A 25274-nucleotide genomic window follows, 5' to 3' on the forward strand; every position below is an offset into this window, starting at 1 on the left:
GCTCAAAATGAATGGAGGGTAGAGAAGGCAGGTAGATAGACAACTGTGTAGGGAAGACGGCTTATATGATGGCATCATGGCTGATCCTAGTACTTGTGTAAAGAAGGGAGGAGGGAGGGAGGAAGAGCAAAGAGGAAGGAAAGGTTCTTTGTGACTGTCATCTCAGTGTATTATTGAACTGGAGTTAAGAACAGATTATTCTGGATATTCTGCCTACCATGTCATTAAACCTAGTTCAAAGAGTTCCCTTTTAGCATTTAATATTTACACACTGTCATACCCTCTACTGTGTAATCCATTTTATTGAGTAAAAATTGAGACATATTTTCTTTCTCTGTCAAATTTCAGGGTCTATCATGGTAAGTACAATGGGTTTTATTTCATATAAATAGATTCTTCAAAACAAAGGTTGAAGAAACTAAGATTTAATGACACTTTGCCCTTAACTTTCAAATCTAGACATTCTTGTCCTTAAAAGGATATTTGAGAAGAACCTTTGTATGTTGTTACCCTACATTGTACTTTTAAAATTCTCTTGATGTTTTGATTATTAATCAGTTTATATCATCACAATGTATATTACACTTAAAAGTAAGTTCTTTAGCTAGTTTTGTTGGAAGCAGTGATTATGAAGTTGAGAGTACAAGTTCAGTCCTCTGGGACTCTGCTTGAACATACTTTTCTTGGCCAGAGGCATAGCCAGTATTAGAGTTTTGCTGAAAACTTGCTTATCAACAAGAGAAATGGGGCTAGGGCACTGTGAGTGGATTTGTACACTCAGTATTTGTTGAGTATCTACTGTATTGATGTGTGTGTATATGTGTGTGTGTGTGTGTGTATGTGTAAATTTCATAAAATATGGAGGAAAGAAAATGAGACAGCTTTATAAACAGGTATGTACCTCCTCAGGAGATCCAGCATACTCCCTTTTTGTCACACTCCCTTCCTCACTTCTGTGCTCTTACTGAATCATTTGAAATAGAACACCACACTCTAATTTATATCTGTCTAGCTTTTCAACATCTTGTGACCAACTTTCCACACTGATATATATAATCTTCTCTTTTACTAATGTGTCGAGTTTTTTTTCTTCTTTTGCTATTAAAAACAATGCTGTGATAGATATCTTTTAGTGACTGTTTTCATGTCATGTCATGTCATGTCATTGTCATTATTGCTTCTAAATATTCATTTTAATAACAATAGTATAAAATAATACCATATGCTTTGAACAGACTCATGGGGGTTTATACTCTGAAATGTTCATTACTTCCATGTGTCAATAAGCATCATTTAAAAAAGATAGAATGTTTTCCCACATTCTATCTTTTAGACATGACAACACTCAGTAGAGTGGGATTTTCTAACATGGTATCACAGAGAAAAGAATAAATAGGAAATAGAGGCTGTTGACAGAAGGCAGTGTCTGCAATGAGATGACAAATTCAAGACTTGGTAAGGAGAGACAAGTCAAGAGGCTCTCTCATCTGTACCTTACATTAGAATGTAGATGTTTGAGGCACATTAGTGCCTTTCACAAGGCTTTCTAGTGTCCAAATTTGAATTTATAAGCAGGGGCCACAGTAATATTTAATTGTTCTCTGGCATGATACAAGGGAAGGTATTTATTCCAAGAATGAATATGTGTATGTATATATCTCTGTGCCTGTGTGTGCATGCTGGTTATAGGGCTTGAACTCAGGGCCTGGCTGCTGTCTTTGAGTTCTTCTTCCCAAGGCTAGTGCTCTACCACTTGAGCCCCAATTCCTTGAATAAATATTTTATTATTATGCTGTCTTTTCTTTCAAACCAATTGTCATTACAATAATAAGCATCATAGGGCAGTGAGTTTAGAGACAACAAAGAATTTGTTTTTCTGTTAAGTGAGTCTACAAGGGTATGGCACTTTCCTTCGGACTGCATTTCTCTGTACTGCGTCCTGAGCTGATTGGCCACTAAGCCTAATATGAACTTACTTTAAGAACATTCTTCCCCATCTCCCAGGTACTATCTGTCATTTATCCAAGAAGGATAGACAACCAGAGAGGCCATAAATTAGATGTCTAAGCTGGCATCTGACCCCAAAGCCTATACTGTCATTTACATATATCACCTTTCCAATCCTCCTAGGTGTTCTTTGTACATACATTGTTTGTTTGTTTTGCAATCCTGGAGCTTGAATTCATGGCTTAGGCACTGTACTTAGACACTTTTTGCTCAAGGCTAGCACTCTGCTACTTGAGCCACAGCACCACTTCCAGTTTTTTTGTGTGTATATGGTTCCAGGGATTCAAACACAAGTCTTCGTGCATGCTAGGCAAGCACTCTACCACTAGGCCAAACTCCAGGCTCCCCTATTTATTTTTTAATTGACAAATAGGAATTTTACATATGTGTGGACTACAGTGTGATGTTTTAGGTATGCATTGTGAGCTGGTCAGATCTGTCCAAGTGGCATGTCCATCTTCTCAGACATTTATTATTCATTAGAAACATACAAATTCTTCTCCAGCACCTGTTGTAAACTATTCAGCAAACTGCTTTCTACCATACATACCTAGTTGTGCTAAACATTAGAAGTCAGGACTCTACTACTGTCAATAGTTTATTAACACCTATTTCACAAACAGAGCAATTGTCCAGCTGCAGTGTACAACTTGCTATTTTTCAAGACCTTATATATACTTTTTCTCATATGCTACATGAACTAGGAAATTAGGCTGCTAACACTCTTAGACTTACAAATAAATTGGAGAAAACTGATTTAGAGGAATAACTGGAGCAGCTCCTGTAGGTTTAGGGTATGCAAACTTCTCTGAGGAGACTGAGAGCTCTCTTGGCAATCAAGAATCTTCTCTGCTTCCCTTGTATTTTCTTCCTCTTGCATTAGATTTGAGAATTCAGACAATTAGAAAAAGGATCTGTAGATAGGAGTTAGTATTTTGAGCAGAGATATTTATATCAGAGATGATTCACTTTATCTCCTGTTTTTTGCTGATCCTGGGCCTTGAATCTAGGACCTGGGCACTATCCCTCAGCCGCTTTTGCTCATGTCTAGCACTCTACCACTTGAGCCATAGCTCTATATCCTGCTTTTTTGGTAATTTATTGGACACAGGACTAGCCATGTAGGGGTTAGAGAATTAGCTCAGTGGAAGAGCACTTGCCTGACAAGTGCAAGGCTCTCAGTTTGGTCCTCAGCTCTGGGAAAAATAAGAATAGCTATGTACATATGACCATAGATGATGCTAAGCAAAATGAACTCCAAGGAATGGAAAGCAGAAGTTTTTTTTTTCTTTTTTGTTGTGGTTTTTAATGAACTATGTGAAGTTCTTTCTTTTTTCTTTCATTTTTCTCCTATAGTTTATCCCCTGTTGCCAGTGTATTTTATTTTTGGTATCCTGTGTATTGTATATACATTTATCTGAATTAGGGAAGGGAAGGATGTTGAGACAAAGGACAAAGGGTGAACCAATACCACAGTGATACTCACAAGACAATATGTTGGAAATGAACATTACATCTTGGGGAGAGGGAATTGGGGGAGGGGAAGTTGGAGAAAAAGGGGGGATTAACAATGTTTGACAAGAAATATACTTACTAACTTATATATGTAACTGTAACCCCTCTGAACATCACCTTAACAATAAAATTAAATAAATTAAAAAAGAAGAATCAGCCAGGAGTGTGACCTAGTGGTAGACTGCTTGCCTAGCCTAACATGAATGAAGCCCTGGGTTTGATTCCTTGGTACCACACACACAGAAAAGGCTGGAATGGTACTGTGGCTCAAGTAGTAGAGCACTGGCCTTGAGCAAGCTCAAGGACAGTGCCTAGGCCCTGAGTTCAGGACCCAGGATTGGCAAACAGTAACAAAAAATGTCACAGACTTTCCTTCACAGGCTGTCACTGAATCGTGATCATCAGATCCCAGCCTCCTGAGTAGGTAGGATTACAGACATGGATCACTAGTGCCTAGTTCTTAACTTTTGTTCAGACTATTTTCATATGATAATAAATCCAGTGTAAGATCCAAAATTCACATATCAAAAGCTTTCTGTTCCCTTTAACTATATACCTTCTTTGAGGTAAGCATTTAGTTTCTGTTAGATATTGGTAGTAATTAAGAAAAGACTAGTAAAGCAACCAGCTATAAGGATTATTTCTAAGTAGACATAGGATTAAATACGCATTTCTCATCATGCACCTCATGAACTTGTAAATGAGCAAGTATTTGTTTTGCAAATACAGATTTACTTTTGTGTCTTAGTTTTAGCTTTACTTTTTTATTTGAATTATTTTCTTGATGCTTAATACATTAAACTTTCCAAATGAACCATAGGTGCTCTCATGGATTCATCCTGAAAACAAGACAGTCATTGTACGCTGCAGTCAGCCTCTTGTTGGCATGAGTGGCAAACGGAATAAGGATGATGAGAAGTACCTAGATGCAATCAGGGAGACGAACAGACAAATTTCCAAACTCACCATCTATGATGCAAGACCCAGCGTGAATGCAGTAGCCAACAAGGTGAGTATAAAATGTGATATATGTGGTACAGGTTTTGTTTATGTTTTTACTACAGTATGTCTGCCATGTGGCTTTGCACAGATGGACAGAGTAGGTAGGTAAGGAAGTAAGTAGGTAGGTAGGTAGGCAAGTAGGTAGGTAGGTAGGTAGATAGGCAGGAAGAAAGACAGAAAGTGTTAGTTTTTGTATGTGTGCTAGTACTGGGGCTTGAACCCAGGACTCAGGGTCTCCTTGTCACTTGGCTTTTTCGCTCAGGGCTGGCACTCTAGCCCTTGAGCCAACCTTCACTTCTGGCGTTTTGGTGGTTAACTGGAGATAAGTGTCTCACATAATAAAATGACATTTTTTTTTATTAAAACTCATTTGTATGCTGGGAGCCGGTGGCTCATGCCTGTAATCCTAGCTACTCAAGAGGCTGAGAACTGAGGATTATGGTTCAAAAAAAAGTCCCCAGGAGACTCTTATCTCCAATTAAGCATTAAAAAATGAGAAGTAGTGCTGTGGCTCAATTGGTAGAGCACTACTAGCCTTGAGAAAAAAAAAAAACTCGGAGACAGCTCCAAAGCCCTGAATTCAAGCCCCATGATTGACAAAAACAAAGAACAACAACTGAAAAAAAAATTTGTACAACTACTTAAACATAATTTAAAAATGTCGTAGATTTTTCTGCCCAGACTAGCTTTCAACCAGAATCTTTAGATCTCAGCCTCCTGAGTAGCTAGGAATAGCATAGGATCATTGGCCTTAGCCACCTGCACCGGAGTTGAATTAATTTTTGATAGAGTCTTTCTGTCTTGTCCAGGCTGTTCATTGTCAAATTTTGGGGTAAAGCAATCCTCTTATCTTAGCCTGATGAGTAGCTGTGACCACCATCATGTGAGTTTAAATAAATATTTAAGGAACTGGTGTTCTTAAAAACAAGGAGATTTAATGAAAGTTACATTAGAATTAATACTCAGGAGGTAAAGTCAGGAGGGTCAGGAGTTTGAGATGACTAACCTGGGCTTTATATTGAGACCCTCTTTCAAAAGAAGAAAACAGAAATCAAATGAAAGTAACTTTTAGGTAAATAGGCACATGGAAACTGAGGCAAACATGACAGTTTTTTCAGTGCTCATTTGACTTTTTCTGATCACTGTCACTTTATGGAATAGGAAGGCATCCTTAAAGAGTTATGGGATGCTACAATTATTATATCTTGCATATGTAAGATTTAATAGTCAGCACACCATGTATACCTCTAAATATATATTCCTATTTCTATACAGCAGTTTAAGAAATGAATAGATTCATGAGTGGGCATTTTCCAGTCATAAACATGTTCATGATAGTGTCTATTATTGTTTTCAGAGAAACCTATCTCGATCATCTTTCTACCTTCTTAGGCATGCATATATGAGATTGATGAGGGTCGTCACTACATCATGAGTAACTAGAAGTTGTCATCCTTAAAAGCTACTACAATGTGTTTGTCTCCGCATTAGCCAGTCCTAGGTGTTTTACCTTTGTGTGTGCTAGTCCTGGGACTTAAACTCACAGCCTGGGTGCTGTCCCTGAGCTTTTTTGTTCAAAGCTCATAGTCTGCCACTTGTACCACAGCTCCACTTCTGGATTTTTTTTGTAAGTCTTGGGACTTGAACTCTGGGCCTGGGCATTGTCCCTGAGCTGTTCAGCCTAAAACTACCACCCTCCCCCTTGAGCCACAGTGCCACTCCTGGTTTTTTGGTGATTAATTGGTGATAAGAGTCTTACAGACTTTTTAGTGCCATGGCTAGCTTTGAACCTTGATACTCAGATCTCAGCCTCCTGAGTAGCTAGGATTACAGGTGTGAGCCACCGTGCCTGGCAACTTCTGGATTTTTGATGGTTCCTTAGAGATAAGAGTGAGACTTTCCTACCCAGGCTGTCTTTGAACCATGATAGTCAGACCTCACTATGCTGAGTAGCTAAGGTTAATAGGCATGAGCCACTGACATTAGTCTTAAATGCCTTAACACTTGGAAAATGAGCCTCTATTTCCAGTCCTCAGAAAGAAAACAAAGGTAAATACTAAGAAGAAAAAGGCTAAGACTTGAAGGACTCTGGGTTATTCTTTGAAAACCACTCTAAGCTTCCCCTTCTCCCACAGCAGTAGCTCTCCCCTAGTTTAGTCATCTATATCCATAGCAACAGGCTGTCTGACTTTTTCATCATTTTATTAGGTAATTTGGCTTATTTCTTTTTGTTGAGGAGAGGAAACCTGAAAAGACTTTAAAAGAAGTCAGACATAGAAAATGTGAACTTTGGGGAACTCAGCCTGTGCTAGATTAATTGATTTTTACTCTCTCTTGACTTCTGTTCTCATTGGCCCTGTTTGTCCTGTGTGAGTAGTTACAACCCCAGATGTGACCAGCAACATCACATCATTTCACATTAAATAAAGCATACGCAGGGGTCGATAAGCTCTTGTACCAAGACACTCCTGTTTTGCTGGCAATGCAATGGTAATGAATTTAAATACAACTGGATTTTTCCTTTTATCTTTTGTGAAAGGAATTCCAATGTCAAGTATCTCTTTGAAAAAATCACTGTAATTACTTAAAAGCCACACGTGCAGAGAAGCAGGCCATCTGTCTGGGAGTGGGTGACGTATATCATTGCATTATAGCTTACAGATCTAGCATAATGTAGGCTGCCCCCTACTTCCCAGGTCCTGTGCCTTTACAAAGGTGCCTGCCAAGCTGACAAGAGCACCTCTGGCCTTTTCCTACTATCAAGGAAGACAGAAGAAGGTCTGCTCATTTGTTTATTTATCAGACTGTAGCTCTTTAAAAATAGGTAAAGAAGCTGGGTGTTGTTTCTCATGCCTGTAATCCTAGCTACTCAAAATGCTAAGATCTGAGGATCATAGTTCAAAGTCAGCCTGGACAGTAAAGTCTATGAGGCCTATCTCCAATTAACCAGCATAAAGCCAGAAGTAAAAGTGAGGCTCAAGTGTTAGAACTCTAGCTAGCTGTGAGCAAAGAGTCCTAAGGGATATCACCCAGGCTCTGAGTTGAAGCCCTAGTATCAGTACACAGACACCCAGAGAAAGAACAGCGAAAATACATGTTTGCTGCCTACTTCCCACTGATGCTGTTTGGAACACACCCTAAAGAAGTATCTGTGTTCTGATTTGTGTTCTTGCCCAGTTTGTAGGAATCAAGACTTCTAGCCAGAAGTCTTGACTCCTAGGTCTCCAGGTTTGCAGTTCAAGTGGCAGCCTAACTTCTGCTGTAGGAAACTTCCATGACTAACCCTAGACAAAACTCTAGATTGTGTTACACCTTCCAACCCTGACTACAACTTATATCCCTTCCATTGCTAAAAAGAAAAAGGAAAGAGGCAGATTGCAGTGCAAGTTAATGCTTGTACATGCTACTGGGCATGTAGATTAGTAGCAAAGCACTTTTCTGTTCTTACGACCACAACAAAGAACTTGTGTGTATCATGGTAGGAGGCAACTATCTTGCCTTCTCTAGAACCTAGTATTTTTGCCTACCTGCCACCTGTGGCATTCTATCCTTGGTATTTTCCTAGCAGAAAGATTGTCATGATATAATGGAATAGGTTTAGACTTTGAATTCAGATTAGACTTAAGTCACACTCATGATTTTTGTGACTTTGAGGATGTGTTAAATATTATCATGTTTTAAAATTGTATTTTATTGTTGGGATAACAAATAGAGGGATTATATTTGAATTCGCCAGGTAGTGGGTGCATTACTTCCTGAACATTGATACCCCTTCTCATGCTTTTCTCCCACTTTCCCTCCCCAACTCCTTCCCAATCATCTTGTCTTTCCCCTTCCCTTCCCTATTTCAAATAAACAAATAATCATACATACAATAACAAAACCAGATACAATAACCACATGAGATTAACCATAAGTGGAAAAAGAGAAAAAAGAAATAATTTCACCTAGTACATTAAGAACAACAATCACAAAGATAAACCTCTTGTTTCCATATCCTAGAAAATATTAGCATGTTTGATACTATCTGTGATAATACCTGCCTTGCAGCATCATTTAAAAAATAAAATTTTATAATGAAAAATTCATTCCTGAAACATCATAGGAGCTCATTAAATGGTAGCTGCTGTTAGCTGCTGTAATAAAGAATGGCTCCTTTAATCCTGTGAGATTTACAGAGTGAACCCTGTTTTACAGGAAAGGACGCTGAGGCTTAGAGAGGTTAAGTGCCTTCCCCAGATCACATGGCAAAGAGGCCAAAACAGAGCTATTGGCCTAGAGATTTCTGACTCCAAAGACTATTGTCTTCCTGTAATGCATCATGTCCTAGGCAATGCTGCTAGAGAGCCTGGGTGCTGCAACTGCCTCAATTTGGCTACCTCTCCACTCTCTGAAGAGTACTGTAATAGCTATAAAATTGATGGAGGACCTTTCAGAACCTGCTTTTTTTTGCCTTTCCAGATCCAGAAGAAGAGCTAGTAATTATAGAGCATTTTGAAAAGGACTTTTATCTCATGAATTCAGAGTCCCATCCCAGGAAATTGCCAATCTTCTTTTTTTTTTTCTAGCTCAAAGTAGGACTCATATTGTTGAGGCTTTATGTTGAATAGGAAGCCAAATCATGTCAATTATTTATTTAAATGGAAAGGATTCGGATTGGTATTTGGAGGACAGATATCTTTTGAGATATTTTGGTAAGTGAATGATGAAACAGAAAACACAACTGATTGTAATCTCGTTGTTTCTTAGGCAACAGGAGGAGGCTATGAAAGTGATGACGCATATCATAATGCCGAACTTTCTTTCTTAGACATTCATAACATTCATGTCATGCGGGAATCTTTAAAAAAAGTGAAAGACATTGTTTATCCCAATATAGAAGAATCTCACTGGTTGTCCAGTTTGGAGTCTACTCACTGGTTAGAGCATATCAAGGCAAGTATAAATATGCATGTGTATATATTTATTTTTTTCCAGTCCTGGGACTTGAACTCAGCCTTGGCAGTGTCCTTGGGCTTTCTCAAGGCCAGTGTTCTGCCACTTGAGCCATAGCTTTTTTCTATGTTTGTGGTACCGAGAAATCGAACCCAGGGCTTTGTGCATGGTAGTCGAGCACTCTGCTGCTAGGCTATGCTCCCAGCCCTAAGTATATTGTTAATACTTCATTTTGTACAAAAGGTATTAATTTATCCTCAGATGTTTAAAATTGAGCCCTAAAAAGGAAACTAGTTATAACATAGAGTTCTACATTCGATAGTATTGTATTTCCTTAAAAAGTAAAGATTTCCCAGCCGGGTACTGGTGGATCATAGATGTAATTCTAACTGTTCAGGAGGTTAAGATCTGAGGATTGCAGTTGTAAGGCAACCAGGCAAGAAAGGTCATGAGAATATTATTCCCAATTTACCTAAAAGCCAAAAGTAGAGGTATAGCTCAATTGATAGAGCACCAGCCTTGAACAAACGCACTAAGAAACAGTGCCTAGGCTTGAATTTTGGCTCTAGGACTAACACACAATAAAAAAAGAAAACTGAAGATTTTAGCTATGTGCTGATGGCTCACACATGTAATCCTAGGTACTCAGAAGACTGAGATCTGAGGATCAGGATTTGAAGCTAGCCCAGGCAAGAAGGTCTGGGGAGATTTCTTTTTCTCCAATAAACTACCAAAACACCAGAAGTGGCACTGTGGCTCAAGTGGTAGAGTGCTAGCTTTGAGCAAAAGAAGTTAAAGGACAATATGTAGGTGTGAGTTTAATTTTCAGCTTAATTTTAGAATTTATGGAGATGTCTCTTTTACTCTTGTCATCAGTAAATAGTTTCAGTCAGGTTTATTTAGGAATAGCTAATTTTTTATCTAACCATTACTGGGTATTATCCCCCATGGACCTAGAGAGAAGTAGTTTAGTTTTTGAATCAGATCTGAAACTAATTTTAAGAAATGGTTTTTTGTCCCTTTACTTTCCCTATTTTCCTAGAGAATCTATCTATATTACTTCAAGAAGCATGGTAGAGTTTTGTTTTGAGATACACAGGTACACAGGTACAAGGAGGTATTGGCAAGTTGGTTTAATTCCTACTTTAAATTAGAGAGACTGGCTGAGAGTCCATCTTGTTCAGTGTGCAGGTGTCTGAGGAAATGAGGAAGCAAGAACATCTAAAACAGATGACACATAGAAGTTAGGACTTAGGGAATATGAACGGGGTTTTAAAAGCTCCCCATCAGGTTTTGTAGTATTGTTCCACAATAAGGGAGATAGAAAACAGATTTTTTTTTAAAAAAGGCACTGTTCTCTAACAAGACCAGGAAAAATGAGGCGTCCAACTGGGCACGTGTAGAAACATCTGCCTTGGAACTTCTTGAGCATCAGTCAAGTGATTGCCACTGATGTAGCAGGGCAGAGATGTGAATAGCCTTGGTGTGGGTACTCCAGATGGAGTGGAACACTCAGGCTGTGCTCCCTCTGTACGCTGCAAGGAAGAATCCCTTCCTTGCCTCTTATTAGTGTCTTGTGGTCACTCGCACCCCTTGGCTTGTGACTGTATCACCCTAACCTCTGCCCTCTGTGTTTATGCTCTTTTTTTCTTCTATCTTTGGGAATCCTCCTTCTGTCTCTTGTCTACTATCCTCTTTCTGTTCTTGATGTTAGTTGACATTTTAAAGCAAGATTTTGTCTAAAGCTCAAGGCTATATTTTCAAGTTGAAGCAATAGCTTAGTGCTCCCTGTGGATTCACATTTCTTTGCCAGCTCGTTCTGACAGGAGCCATTCAGGTTGCAGACAAAGTTTCTTCAGGGAAGAGCTCTGTACTTGTACACTGCAGTGACGGATGGGACAGGACCTCTCAGCTCACATCCTTGGCCATGCTGATGTTGGACAGCTTCTACAGAACTATTGAGGGGTTTGAAATACTGATACAAAAAGAATGGATAAGTTTTGGACATAAGTTTGCATCTGTAAGTAAATACTAAAGGTATATTTTAAATAACAGGCCACTAGGCATTCAAAAATGGTGAATCAACTATTCAGTAGCAAGGTGAAAATCTGAGGAATGTAAGCTACTTTGCAAACCTGCAAATGTATTGTTTCTCAGGGTAATGGAAATCTTTTGAGTTCTGTTTGTCCATCTGCACTATTTCCTGTTTTCCATGACAATAATATGGAGAATCTGCAGAGAAATGTAAAAATGCACAAAAGAAGGAAGATAAGTTGGTGATTTCCTCTGAACTAATAAAGCTTTTTGGAGCAAATATATTTTATAGAAATGCTAGGTTTTTAAAAAAATTGTTATTCTGATAGATATTTCTTAAAATCATCAAGACAACCTGCTAAAAATCCATAGTCTCAAGTCTTGTTGCATGTATTTCTTGAATACACATTTTGTGTGTGTGTTTGTGTGTGTGTGTGTGTGTGTGTGTGTGTGCACGTGCACGTGCTGGTAGTGGGGCTTGAACTCAGGGCTTGGGCATTGTCCCTTAGCTTTTTTGCTCGACAGGTACTCTGCCACTTGTGATAGACATACATTTCTGGGTTTTTCCAATTAATTAGAGAATGTAGTCTCATAGACCTACCTGCCAGGGCTGTCTTCAAACTGCAATCCTCAAATCTCAGCCTCCTGGTTCGCTATGTTTACGGGTGTGAACTACCTGCATTCCAGCTTTGAATACACATTTTAAAGTAGCTTCCTGGTGATTCTCACGATGAAAATCCATAGATCACACTTTTACAAATACTGCACTACCGTCTTTTAGCCTTCATCCAAATTTTGTAAATGGTGTAAATAACACTTTCAGGTACAGGGTTGGGAGTGTAGCCCAGTAGTAGAGTGCTTGCCTAGCATGCAGTGAAGCTCTGGGTTCCATTCCTCAGTACCACATACACAGAAAAAGCCAGAAGTGGGTCTGTGGCTCAAGTAGTAAAGTACTAGCCTCGAGCAAAAAGTGTTCAAAGATAGTGCCCAGGCCCTGAGTTTAAGCCTCACGCCTGACCAAAGAAAACAAACAAAAACATGTTCTGATACAAAAAAAAATCATTGTTTACTAGATGTCTGTAATATTTTTGGTTTTGTCTTCAGGAAAACAAAAACCTTTGATTCTAATAATCTTAACTTTGTGGCATGATTTTAAGCCTCTACACTGGTCTCTTCACAACAGAAAAGAACTACTTGTGCCTTATCAGAACATACTGTGCAGGATAATTCAGAGCATCTGATCTGTACCTGTCCAGGACTTGTACAAAATCCCAATTGTATGAAATATTTTTTATCAGTTGTATAAAATGGTAATGTATTGCCAAGTTTTATTAGTATTTTACAGACATTCATATATTTGATTTCCATTATTATGGAAAACCATTTATATATTCATACTTTAATAGGAATATGTACTGGTAACTGAGGAACTGCTGATTCGTATTATGATCTTTCGTAGATTTTGTATTTCCTTGGGGATTTTTTTGCCCATGAATTGAAACCAGTTATGTTCCTTGATTCATTGCAGAGAATAGGTCATGGTGATAAAAACCATGCCGATGCTGACCGATCTCCCATTTTTCTCCAGTTTATTGACTGTGTTTGGCAGATGTTGAAACAGGTAAGATGAAAGTACACTCAATGTTTAAATCAAATATTTTGGGGCCAAATGTGTGGCTTAAGTCGTAAGATACCTGTTTAGCCAGAGGAGGTTCTGATTTTGAACCCCAGTACTATCAAAGAAAAAAAGCACATATATACTATCTAGAATTTGCCCCCAATGCAGTGCAGAGATATGAAGCAAAACTGGCTATAAATAATTGTTACATCCAAGTGATGTGTACATGGGTACATACTCATTTTTTAAAATTACAGTTCATAACTAGAACTTATCTCACTTATTTCCACTAGTGGGAGATCAGTGCCCCTGACAATTCCAAGTTGTCTTTTACATGGATTGTGTATTCTACACTGGCATTTGTATGTAGGCAAGTCGTCTAACCCTTGTACCCTAAATAATTGAGGTATCTTATATAATCTAGAAAATGAGCCTCTTGACCACTTTTTCCTCTTTAGTCCTTGGCTTGGCACTTACTAAAATGCTTTATTTCTATGTAAAGTATCACAAAGGAGCTGTAGGGTATGCAACTATAGCATTAATCTGCTGGCCTAGCCAGAGCATTAAAATGTGTCAGCGTTTAGTCTCTCTTACTGTGCATCTTTTTAGTTCTGCAAAAGATTTGTTTCCATTTTTTATGCTTTGCTTGCTTATTTGTTTGGTCTAGTTCCCTACGGCTTTTGAATTCAATGAACGATTTTTGGTTACAATTTTGGATCATCTGTATAGTTGCCGATTTGGTACATTCCTATACAATTGTGAGTCTGCTCGAGAACGACAGGTGAGTCAAACTGCTAATGTTTTCGGTTCCATGAGAATATGCTCTTAGGAGAGGAACACAAAGATGTAATACCTCTGTGCCTCAGATGAAACAGAGGAATATGTTAGTTTGTAAGGCACCGACTTTACCCTTGAAAACTGGAAATGACTTTAAACACTGGTCATTTCTCTTTCCTAAAAGTCCATAAATATGTAATACGGGGGAGTTTTTAGAACAAGAAAAAGGAGAAAATGGACAGAGAAGAAAACTTTTAGAAAGTGGAAAGCCAGGGTTGGGAGTTTGGCCTAGTGGTAGAATGCTTGCCTACCATGCACGAAGACCTGGGTTCAATTCCTCAGTACCATATACATAGAAAAAGCTGGAAATGGTGCTGTGGCTCAAGTGGTAGAGCGTTAGCCTTGAGAAAAATCCAAGGACAGTGCTTAGACTCTGAGATCAAGCCTTAGGACAGGTGAAAAAAAGAAAAGACAAGAAAAAGAAAGTGGAAAGCCAGAAGATAAGTGGTAATTAACCTAGCTTGAGCAAATCAAATTTCATCAAAAAGTTATCTACGATAAAGCAGGAAGAAACTAAATCATGGAGGTTTGTTTATAATAAGATCTGATTCCTTCCTGCCCTCTGAAGCTAAGGACTATAGAAGAACATTCCTTCTGAGAGAGCGTAAATAGAGAAATGCTGCTCTGTGACAGACAGCTCCAGCTGTCTTCCTAGCTCACTCCCAGTGTTCTGAGCCAGATTCTTACCATTACAGACAAGAGCACAAAGAACTATCTTTGCTGATGAGGTAGGAAGAATAAACACCTTTGTAAATTGCTAGTGGGGGTGGAAGTTTAGTAACTCCTCAAACAGAAAAGTATCGTGTGACTCAAATTTCACTCCCAGATATATATATATATATATATATATATATATATTCAAAAGAACTATAAATAAGGGTGTGAAAAAAGGTGTACTTGTATATACTCACAGACAACAAAATAATAGAAACAATCCAATGTCTCTGAAATCAGACTAGCCACCAAAGCAAGGAAATACTGACATATTACAGTATAGCTGAACCTTGAAATCATCTCCTAATAAATGAAGCCAGACACAAAAGTCCACATATTGTTCATTTCCATTTATATAAAATGTTGACAATAAATTATCTATAGGGACAGAAAGTATATTGTCACTTAGAGCCAGAGGCAGATGAGAATGAAGAGTGTCTATTTTCTATTTGTAGTGCTTGGAAAATATTCACATCTGACTTTGTATGACAAATTACACTCAAATCACAGATATGCACCAGATGTGGTGGCATGTGACTATAATCCCAGATACTCAGAAAGCAGAGATTGTAAGTATGAGGCCCTTGTAAGCTATAATGGCAAGCAAGACTCTTGTCTTAAAACAAATTCAGTCATATTAAAGTGAAATATAAACTTACATGCAGGCTAGGTTTATAAGGTACTATATAACACAAATGAGTATCATGTTTCAAGTTAGATTTCATTCCCAGTATGTTTAATTATGTATATGCAAGTATTCTAAAATCTGAAAAAAGTATATATAGAACACATCTGATGCCAAACATATTGCTTTAGAGATATTCAACTTGCATTTGCATAGGAATAGAAATCAAGAAAGCTTTGGAGGCACACCTATAATCTTAGCTCCTCAGGAGGCTGGGATCTGAGGATTGTGGTTCAAAGCCAGCCCAGGCAATAAAGACTGTGAGATGCTTATCTCCAATTAATCACTAGAAAATGGGAAGCAGGGCTATGGCTTCAGGGGTTAGGGCAGTGGCCTTGAGCTGAAGAGCTCAGGGACAATGCCCAAGCCCAGGATTCAAGACCCATGACCACAAAAAAAGAGAGAGAAAGCAAGCTTTGGATTTGGGGGTAGTATTTTCAGTTATAAGTCGATAGAATGCTACATTTAGAATTGTAAAGGAAAATGCTTCCACCTACCTTTCTGTAACTGCCAGAGATTCAACTAAATATGAAAGCAATCAAAGGTGGTCCAGAATGATTTCCCTTCCACCCCTGAAACTGTCCCACTCCCTGTCTCTGGAATTGTCTAAAGTATGCACTTCAAGCAAACAAAAAAAGAATTCAGCGTAGTTTTTTTTTTGCCCAGTCCTGGACTTGAACTCAGGGCCTATGCACTGTCTTTGGACTTTCTCAAGACAAGAGCTCTACCACTTGAGCCACAGCACCAGTCCTGGCTTTTTCTATGTGGTACCAAGGAGTCAAACCTGGGTCTTCGTGCATGCTAGGCAAGCACTCTACTTCTAGGCCAAACTCCTGGTCCCATAAGCATAGTTTTTGAAGTAAGGAAATAAAGAGATCTTAACTGGCTGCTGGGCACCAGACATTGGGGCAATCGTTGTAGGCTGGAGACCTCTGAAGGTAAACAAAAAAAAAGTGGGGCACAGCAGATGCATGAGTGTCCTGAGAGACATTTGTCACATTGAGTTTGCAGTTGACTTAGCAAGTGCCAGAAAAGTAAACAAACTAGGCAGACAATTGTGAAATCAAGGGAAAAGAGAAAAAAAGTGTACAGGAAATAACTCAGGTGCCCAGAGCATTTTGCTTGGTCATGGGAATCTTATCTGATGAGTACAGAGCTAATGAGAGCCATGCTATATATTGTAAATATGTTGGAGACAAAATGCAAAAAGCTGAGATTATACTCAACACCAACGCCTCAGACCTGTAATCCTAGCTACTCAGGCTGAAATCTGAGGATTATAGTTTGAAACCAACCCAGGCAGAAAAGTCCATGAGAATCTTATCTGTAATTAAAAGCACCAAAAAGCAGGAAGTGGAGCTGTGGTTCAAGTAGTAGAGCACTAGTCTTGAGCAGAAAAGCTCAGGGACAGTACCCAGGACAAGTTGAAGCTGCAAGAACAACACACACAACACACACACACACACACACACAATATCTAAGTAGGTAATGTCTCCAATTACTAATCATAATTCAGAGAGATGGGAAAAACTACCAAATCAGTGAAAAATAGCCAAGATACAGACTCAGCTTAAATGCCTATGATTCTGCCTTTTAAGAAATGACACCCTGCCATCTGAAGCAGCATGAACATAGACTATATTAAGTTACATAAGCCTTACACATGCAGTTACATCTCATCTTATGAGTAGATCTAAACAGAAGTGCCAGCTATAATAAAAGAGAGTACCAAGACATGTGGAAGGGTATCAGTGTATGTGAATTAATGCACCTTCTATCTGGCAAATATCATGTTACCCTTTTATTAAATACAATAAAAAATAAATAAGAAAAAAATAACAGAGTACAAAGGATACTTATCAGGAGATGGGGGGGGAGAGTCATAATGGTAAAAAAAAAGTCATAAAGGTAAAAAAAACCCCACAAGCCTTCAGTTAGAAGTACTGGAGATGAATGTACCAATGGTAACTGGAGTTAATGCATTTATGCTATGTACTTGGCAATTATTTAAAGGGTAGAACTCAAATAGTCTTGTTGCATAGAAAAAAGCAATTGTGAGGTATCATGGTAATTAGCTTGGTTTTATTAATTGTTTCACAGTACATACATGTTTGTTAAAAAGCACTGTGTTGGCCAAGTATGGTAAGCATCTATAGTCCCATGCACTCAGGAAGCTGAGGAAGAACAATCATTTGAGTCCAGGAGTTTGAGGCCAGCCTGGGTTGCAAAATGAGAACCTGTCTCCAAAAAATAAATAATTTCAATTAAATTTATAAAAATTAAAAATCAACTATTAAAATCATGTTTTATACCTTACATAGATACAATGGTCAACCATGCCATGATACAGCTGGACAAAATGAAACAACTTATGTTTGGGAAAAGATGAGAGTGTTTTTTTCATAAGTATCAAGCAATTTGACTTTTTTTTGGTCTGTAGGGCTTGAAGTCTGCACTGTCCCTAAGCTCTTCAGCTCAAGGCTCCCGCCCTGCTCCTGAGCCTGGGTGCTGTACCTGAGCTCTTCAGCTCAAGGCTACTGCCCTACCCTTGAGCCAAGCACCACTTCCCATTTTCTAGAGGTTAATTGGAGATAAGAGTCTCCGGACTTTAGTGGTGGGGCTGGTTTTGAACCACGAATCATCATCATCAGACCTCAGGCTCTTAAGTAGCTAGGATTACAGGCATGAGCCACCACACCCAGCTTGATTTGATTTTTAAAGCCATGTTATGTATACAATAAAACAGCATGCAAATAAATATAATACAGTACAGATTTGGGTATCAGAAAAGGTACAAATGAAGTTTTAGGTGGATTCAAAAGAAGGGAAAAAAACCCTGCCATTATTCACATTAATAAAGTAACATTTCTTTAGGTTTCAGATTTACCTTATAGCTGTTTCTTTACTGGATTCATTACTGGGAAGAGTTTCAAATCCCACTTTGGTCATTTTAATTATTGTGTTTCTTATTTCCAAGCATTAGCTTGTCTCTCCTTCTTGGTAAAAGCATGGATATTTTCTTTTTTTTTTGCCAGTCCTGGGCTTGGGCTCAGGGCTTGAGCACTGTCCTTGGACTTTCTCAAGGCTAGAGCTCTACCACTTGAGCCTCAGCACCACTTCCAGCTTTTTGCTATGTATGTGGTACCGAGGAATCGAACCCGGGTATTCGTGCATGCTAGGCAAGCACTCTACCACTAGGCCAAACTCCTGGCCCCAAGCATGGATATTTTCAGGAGATCATGGACTCCACTTAAAAACTGAGGACTTGGGCCACTGGCAGTGGCTCCCACCTGTAATCCTAGCTACTCAAGAGGCTGAGGTCTGAGAATCGTGGTTCAAACCAGCCCCGAGCACAAAAGACACTAAAGACACTGAAGATCGTTAGAGTCTTATCTCCAACTAACCACTAGAAAACCAGAAGTGGTACTGTGGCTCAAGGGTAGGGCGGTTGAGCCGAAGAGCTCAGGGACAATGCCCAGGCCCAGAGTCCAAGCCTCAGACCACACACACACACACACACACACACACACAAAACAAAAGAAAAAAACTGGATGTTGAGATTACATACATTAAACATCTGGATGATTGATTAAAAAATAACAATGTCCAATTGCCTGTTATCAAGTATATGCAATTTAAAGTTTGATTTGTAGTAACTGATGTAACAATTGTAAAAAGTCAGTGGGATCCAGTAATAATTTGCACTGGATTGAAAAGTACCCATATGTTCATAAATGTTTTGCCTAGCTAGAAATAGTCTTCTCAGGTCAGTGAATTACATTTAATGGTCAACATCCTGTGCCCCTGTCTTCCAGCAGAAATAGTGGCTCTCAGCTAGGCCATTATCTATGCAAATAGTGGTAAGTGACTATGAGCACTCACTGGCCCATGATGTTTTTAACTATTATGAAGGATAGTGTAAATGTGTCCCCGCAGTTGATACTTACTGAACTGTATTGCCACTGGCTGCCAGGGAGGAGAGGAGGGGAGAGGGGGGGCTGGGGCAGGAAGCATGTGTTTACTTATGCTTTTTACCTTTTTTTAAAAAAATTCTAGAAAGTTATGGAAAGAACAGTTTCTTTATGGTCATTGACCAACAGTAACAAAGAAAACTTCAAAAACCCTTTCTATTCAAAAGAAGTCAATCGGGTTTTATATCCAGTTGCTAGTATGCGCCACCTGGAGCTCTGGGTGAATTACTACATCAGATGGAACCCCAGGATCAAGCAACAGGTAAGTTTAGTGGCAATGTTAAAAGTATAGGCATATCAATAGCATATACTTCTGGGCTTATATGATGTCAGTTGTTATGACAAAGACATAAGACTTAAAAACAATAGTTTAGGGACTGGGAGTTTGGTTTAGTGTAGAGTGCTTGCCTAGCATACACAAAGACCCGGGTTTGATTCCTCAGTATCACATACGTAGAAAAGTGGTGCTATGGGAGGGAAATGGGGGGAAAACATGGGAAGGAGTATCAATGGGTGAGAAGTAATGCACCTGCTATCACTGTAAGCCCTCTATATATTACAATAAAAATTTTAAAAAAGAAAAGATGTGCTATGGTTCAAGTGGTAGAGCACTAGCCTTAAGGAAAGCCTGAGGACAGTGCTCAGGCCCTGTCCCAAGAACTGACAAAAAAATCAATACTTTAACATAAAATTTAATTTAAAATTGTTTTAAATTGCTAAGCCACATATTTTATTTAGATTCCTCTGCCGATGTGAAAGCTGTAATTATTTTCTTACTATGATGTAAGCTGATTTAGGTCTAAAAAGTTTCTGAATTTGCATAATCATATACTTCATATGCATCTAAGAAAGTCCTTTATACTAACTATGCATAGGTGATGCTAAAAACCTGCCTGAAGCTGGATTCTGGTGGCTCACATCTGTAATCCTAGCTAATCAAGAAGCTCAGATCTGAGGATAAATGTTTGAAGTTATCAAGGGACAGAAAATCTGTGAGACTCTTATCTCCAACTAACTGCACAATGAAGGATATGGCCAGTGCTAGTGGCTCATCCTTATAATTCTAGCTCCTTGGGTGAACTGCGGATCCTAGCTTGAAGCCAGCCAGAGCAGAAAAGTGAGACCATTATCTCCAACTAATCACTAAAATAGCTACAAGTGGAACTGTGGTTTCAAATGTTAGAACACCAACCTTGAGTGAAAAAGCTAAGAGGCAAGGACCTAGCAATGAGTTCAAGGTCTAATAATGACACCGAAAGTAAAACCAAACCCAGTCTCTTATTTTTTTTCCCACCAGTCCTGGGCTTGACCTCAGGGCCTGAGCACTGTCCTTGGAATTTCTCAAGGCTATAGCTCTACCACTTGAGCCTCAGCACCACTTCCAGCTTTTTTCTAGATATATGGTACCAAGGAATCAAACCCAGGTCTTTGTGCATGCTAGGCAAGCACTCTACCACTAGACCAAACTGCCGGCTACTCAGCCTCTTCTTAAGGGCTCAGAAGTACCTCCCTATATTTTGTTCTAATGCTTACAAATACTCAGTATTTGTTATCCTGTAGTTTCCATGCTCTGACTCTCAGACTGCTTATTCACTCAGGCTCTGGCTAAGTACCAACCTGGGATAGCCCTTCTCATTGAGGAAATGCTCATTTCAATCTGGCACCTTCATTTCAAGATCTCTGTTCCTCCAGTGAAAGGATTTTACAATCCAGCATTGGTTGAAATATGGATTGTTTAGAAAGTGACAGGTTCCAGGGCATGAGACATTTACTTGTTTAGCTCAGGATTTGAGAAACACATTGAGCGGATTTACTTAACAGTAATTCTGGTGTCTTGAAGTCAAGTTCCTTTCCCAATTACACACGAGTTTGTAAATGGGCCTTGTTTTGGTTCTATTAAGTAGATTTTTCCTGTATTTATTGTGGCAGTTAGGAAGTACTGACAATTTCTGTAATGTTTTCTCACTTATTTATACTTGGAGCAATGCTAAAAACTATAAGGATCTATAGCAGTAATTTCTGAATAAGTACATGACAAGTCAACTGGTTTTAGTGATTTGTGACAAGTCAAGTTTAAAGACATGTCATTAGAAAAGCTTACTCAAATATATTTATCCTCCTTATTTTCCTAGTTTACAAAATGGCATGGGGCCAAATAGGAGCCTTGTTGCTCTGATAGCAGGTTTGTACTTTTCAGCTGGTAATTGCTCTAATATAGACCTTTTGGCATCTCCTGGAGGAAAACCTTGTCTACTTGGAGATTTTCTCAATATGGTATTCCAGCATACATCCTGATGTTCCTGGGACATCATATTTTCATCTACCATGTAGTGAGTGTTCTTATGTGTCAGACACTAGGGGAATTCAGAGATTAGGAAGAGGTGGTCTCTGCCCACAACGAGCCCCTGGGCTAACAGGGGAAGCCAAGCACATAAGCTGATGATTATAATACACAGGGATGAATCCACATAATAGAGGTATGAATTAAGTTCTTGAGATTTTCCTACAGATCTACTTAAGTAGAACATTATTTCATACAGAAACAGATTAAAATCAAATTACATAGGACTTTCAAAGTTATATAATGGAGATCCCAAATCTTCTTAACTATTTGCAAGTTAAATTGTTATTCATTTCAGTGACTTTGAAGGCAAATAAAATTTTGTGGGCTCTCATAGTATCCATAGGCAATGATATACAACCAGTGTTAAAAGATACAAAAGAACTTACAGCCATAATGACCTCCTAACCTTGAGGAAGGCTGGTTTGGTGTGTTTTCAAAAACAGTGCCCACCAACTCTAGATATGACATTAATCTCAGTCACTAAAGGAGAAGAATAGGGACAGATATTGTTGAGTTATTTGTAGTAGAAAAGTTAAAATACAAATATGAAAATAGTTTTAGTTGTAAAATACTTGTGTAACTGTCTTCTCCCTGTTCTTTATACCATGCTGAACTGGCATACACTATCCTTCATAGCCCATATCCCATGTGAGAAATTGAGGCATAATAATAAAAGTCACTTGTTTTCTGTTTTTGTTGGTCTCTGTATTCTGTAAGAAATGGACTCTTCTAAATTTTTTGTTAATATATAGCTAATAATTTCTGTATATTTTCCTCTTTTTTTGTCATGGGTCTTGAACTCTGGGCCTGGGCGCTGTCCCTGAGCTCTTGAGCTGAAGGCTAGTGCTCTTCCACCTGGAACTACAATGCCACTTCCGGTTTTCTGGTGGTTAATTGGATGAGAGTTTCGTGGACTTTTCTTCCAAGCCTGGCTTCGAACTGCAGTCCTCAGATCTCAGCCTCCTGAATAGCTAGGATTACACTCACCAGTGCCTGACAGAAGCAGCTTCTTGAGTGCCTCTAACTTAATGTCCTTTGAACTGTGATCCTCAGATTTTGGCCTCCTGAGGCTATATATTTTCTACTGACTGAACTATCATTTAGTTGTAATATTTTCTGATTACTATCTCAGATTTTCTACTTACAGTCATGCCAAAAAAATATTGTGTTACCTGTGATTTTTTTACATTTCTGTTTGCATATGATGATTCAACTACTTCAGTTATATATAATTCTAATATTAACATGAAAAAGAGGATTAAAAATACAAACCAGATCAGTGCTGGTGGCTATAAAAGTATTCTGGGAGCTGAGATCTGAAGATGTTAGTTGAATGCCACCCAAGAGAGGAAAGTCCATAAGACTCTGTCTCCAATTAACCACCAGAAAGTCAGAAGTGGAGCTGTGGCTAAAAGTGGTAGAGTGCTAGCCTTGGGCAAGAAGAGCTCAGGAACAGTGTCCAGGCACTGAGTTGAAGACCCATAACTGACAACAACAATAACAACAAAAAATACCTAAGACAGTTTTGGAAATGAATATTGAAGAAATTTACTCACTATATATCTCACTATATATCATGTCCTATGTGGAACAGAATAGATCCCAGAAATGATGCATTAGATGTAGTAAGAAGATGACATTGTAACAGGAAAAAAAGTAGTGTGCTCATTGAATAAGTGATGTTGGGACCTCCAATGACATGTAACATGTTCAAAATAACTTACACATTTACCCTCCAAACCTCATCCTCCTTCTACCCCATTTTAACTCAAGGATACTACATCCCAGTTTTTCTCCCCACAAACCTTATGGCCTTCATTGACAATTTTCTCTCAATGCTCATCCAGTCCAGAGACCCATGGATTTCTGTCTTCAAAACATATACAAAAGTCCCAGCACTTCTCAGCAGATTCCCCAACCACCCTGGTGTGGGCTATGTGGTAGCATTTGCCGTGTGTGTGTGTGTGTGTGTGTGTGTGTGTGTGTGTGTATGTGTGTGTATGTGTATGTGTGTGTGTCTTGTCTGTCTGTCTGTCTGTCTGTGTTGGTCATTGGGCTTGAACTCTGGGCCTGAGCACTGTCCCTGAGCTCTTCAGTTCAAGGCTAGAGCTCTACCACTTTGAGCCACAGCGCTATTTCCAGTTTTCTGGTGGCTAAGTGGAGATAAAAATTTCACACTATTTTGTGCCCAGCCCGGCTTTGAACCGCAATCCTCAGATCTCAGCTTCCTGAGTTTCTGGGATTACAGGCATGAGCCAACAGCACCTAGCCATTTGCCTTCTTCTATAGGCTACATAGCTTCCTTCGATTCTTTCTTATCGTTGCAATCAAAGCAGTCCTTCAAAGTAGACACTAGATTACCCCTCTCCTTTTCTTCAAAATGGTTGGATGACTTTTCATCTCATCTAGATTTAGCTGATAACTTCCATCGCACCCTTTACTTGTTTCACTTTCTGGCCTCCATAACTTTCTAATACACTATTTTAGTCACACTGGCCTGGTCTGTTCTTCAAACACTCAAATACCCACTTAACTCGCCCCTCCTTCCCCAAAGACTTTCCAGGAAAATGCAGCTCACTCTGCACACTCATTTTAGAATGTAACAAGCTTCTTATTAGCTTACCCTCTCTCTTACCCTGCTCTACTTTTCCTTGGCATTGAATACCTTCTCACATTGTAACTTACAGGAATTTTTGTTTGTGTTATTTGTCTCCCCCTACTGGAAAATAAATGCCATAAAAATGGGCTTTATTGTTCACTGATCCTGAGTACCTCCAACAGCCCCTGGCCCTCAAAAGGAAAGAAAAAAAAAGTGGGAAACATATTTTATGGAACAGCAACGATTGGGTATTAGGTATTGCATCTAGCACATGCATTCCAAGAGCACATGTCCTTTTCTGAAAAATCTCCCATTGTAACATCCCATTGTAAAACAGTGATTATAGAAATAACAGGACTAGGGAGAGACATTTGTAAGCAAAGCACTAACAGAGGGAACAATCGCAATAGAAACACAAGAGTTTTATATTCCTAATCTTAGCTCATTCACTCCTTGGCAGTCTGTAGTGGTATGAATGGCTTTTAATGGTATCTAATATAGAAGCTATGAATATGACCATGTTTGGGAAATGGATATTTGCAACTATGATTATGTTTAGCTTCACAAAATTAGTATCCCCTAAATCTAACAAATTCTTATATAAAACCAAAGAAGGAAAGAGGTGAGACACAGTAACACAAAAGGGGGAAGACCATGTAAAGACAATGGCAGAGAATCTTGTGATCCCTGTCCTCATGACAAAGAGGCAAGAAGACCCCAAGTTCTGGGCCAGTCTTGTTTGCCCATCAAGTTCTTAGTCTGTATTATGTGGTGACACCCTGTCTCAAAGAAAGGAAAAAAAGAAGAGGTAGAGGCAGAGACTGGAATGATGTACCCACAAGCCAAAGAATACCTAGAGGTACCAGAAGCTACATTGGGGCCAGAGAATCCACTGTGCATGTCCCATTGTGCAGTGCTACTAATAAAGGCCATAGTCTTCAGCACTAGACCTGAATCCAGCCTTCTTCATCAGTACACCTGTTTCATGCCTTTCTTCCCCATGTTCACAGATC

General features: G+C 39.0%; 1 protein-coding gene across 2 annotated transcripts in view; it reads left to right on the plus strand.

Annotated features, from left to right (window-relative positions):
• Mtm1 (myotubularin 1) overlaps positions 1-25274 on the plus strand; it is a 94350-nt gene that overhangs the window by 65991 nt on the left and 3085 nt on the right. The window contains exons 9-14 of one of the 2 annotated variants that reach the window (XM_090326857.1): positions 4343-4531; positions 9274-9459; positions 11273-11479; positions 13022-13114; positions 13779-13892; positions 19404-19580. In XM_090326857.1, coding sequence (XP_090182983.1) covers positions 4343-4531; positions 9274-9459; positions 11273-11479; positions 13022-13114; positions 13779-13892; positions 19404-19580 — 966 coding nt within the window. The remainder of the gene's footprint in view (positions 1-4342; positions 4532-9273; positions 9460-11272; positions 11480-13021; positions 13115-13778; positions 13893-19403; positions 19581-25274) is intronic. The other variant, XM_090326856.1, reaches the window with a different exon arrangement.

This window comes from Megascapheus bottae, chromosome X, assembly GCF_031878675.1.
Source record: "Megascapheus bottae isolate mThoBot1 chromosome X, mThoBot2.hap1, whole genome shotgun sequence".
NCBI classification, from domain to species: domain Eukaryota; kingdom Metazoa; phylum Chordata; class Mammalia; order Rodentia; family Geomyidae; genus Megascapheus; species Megascapheus bottae.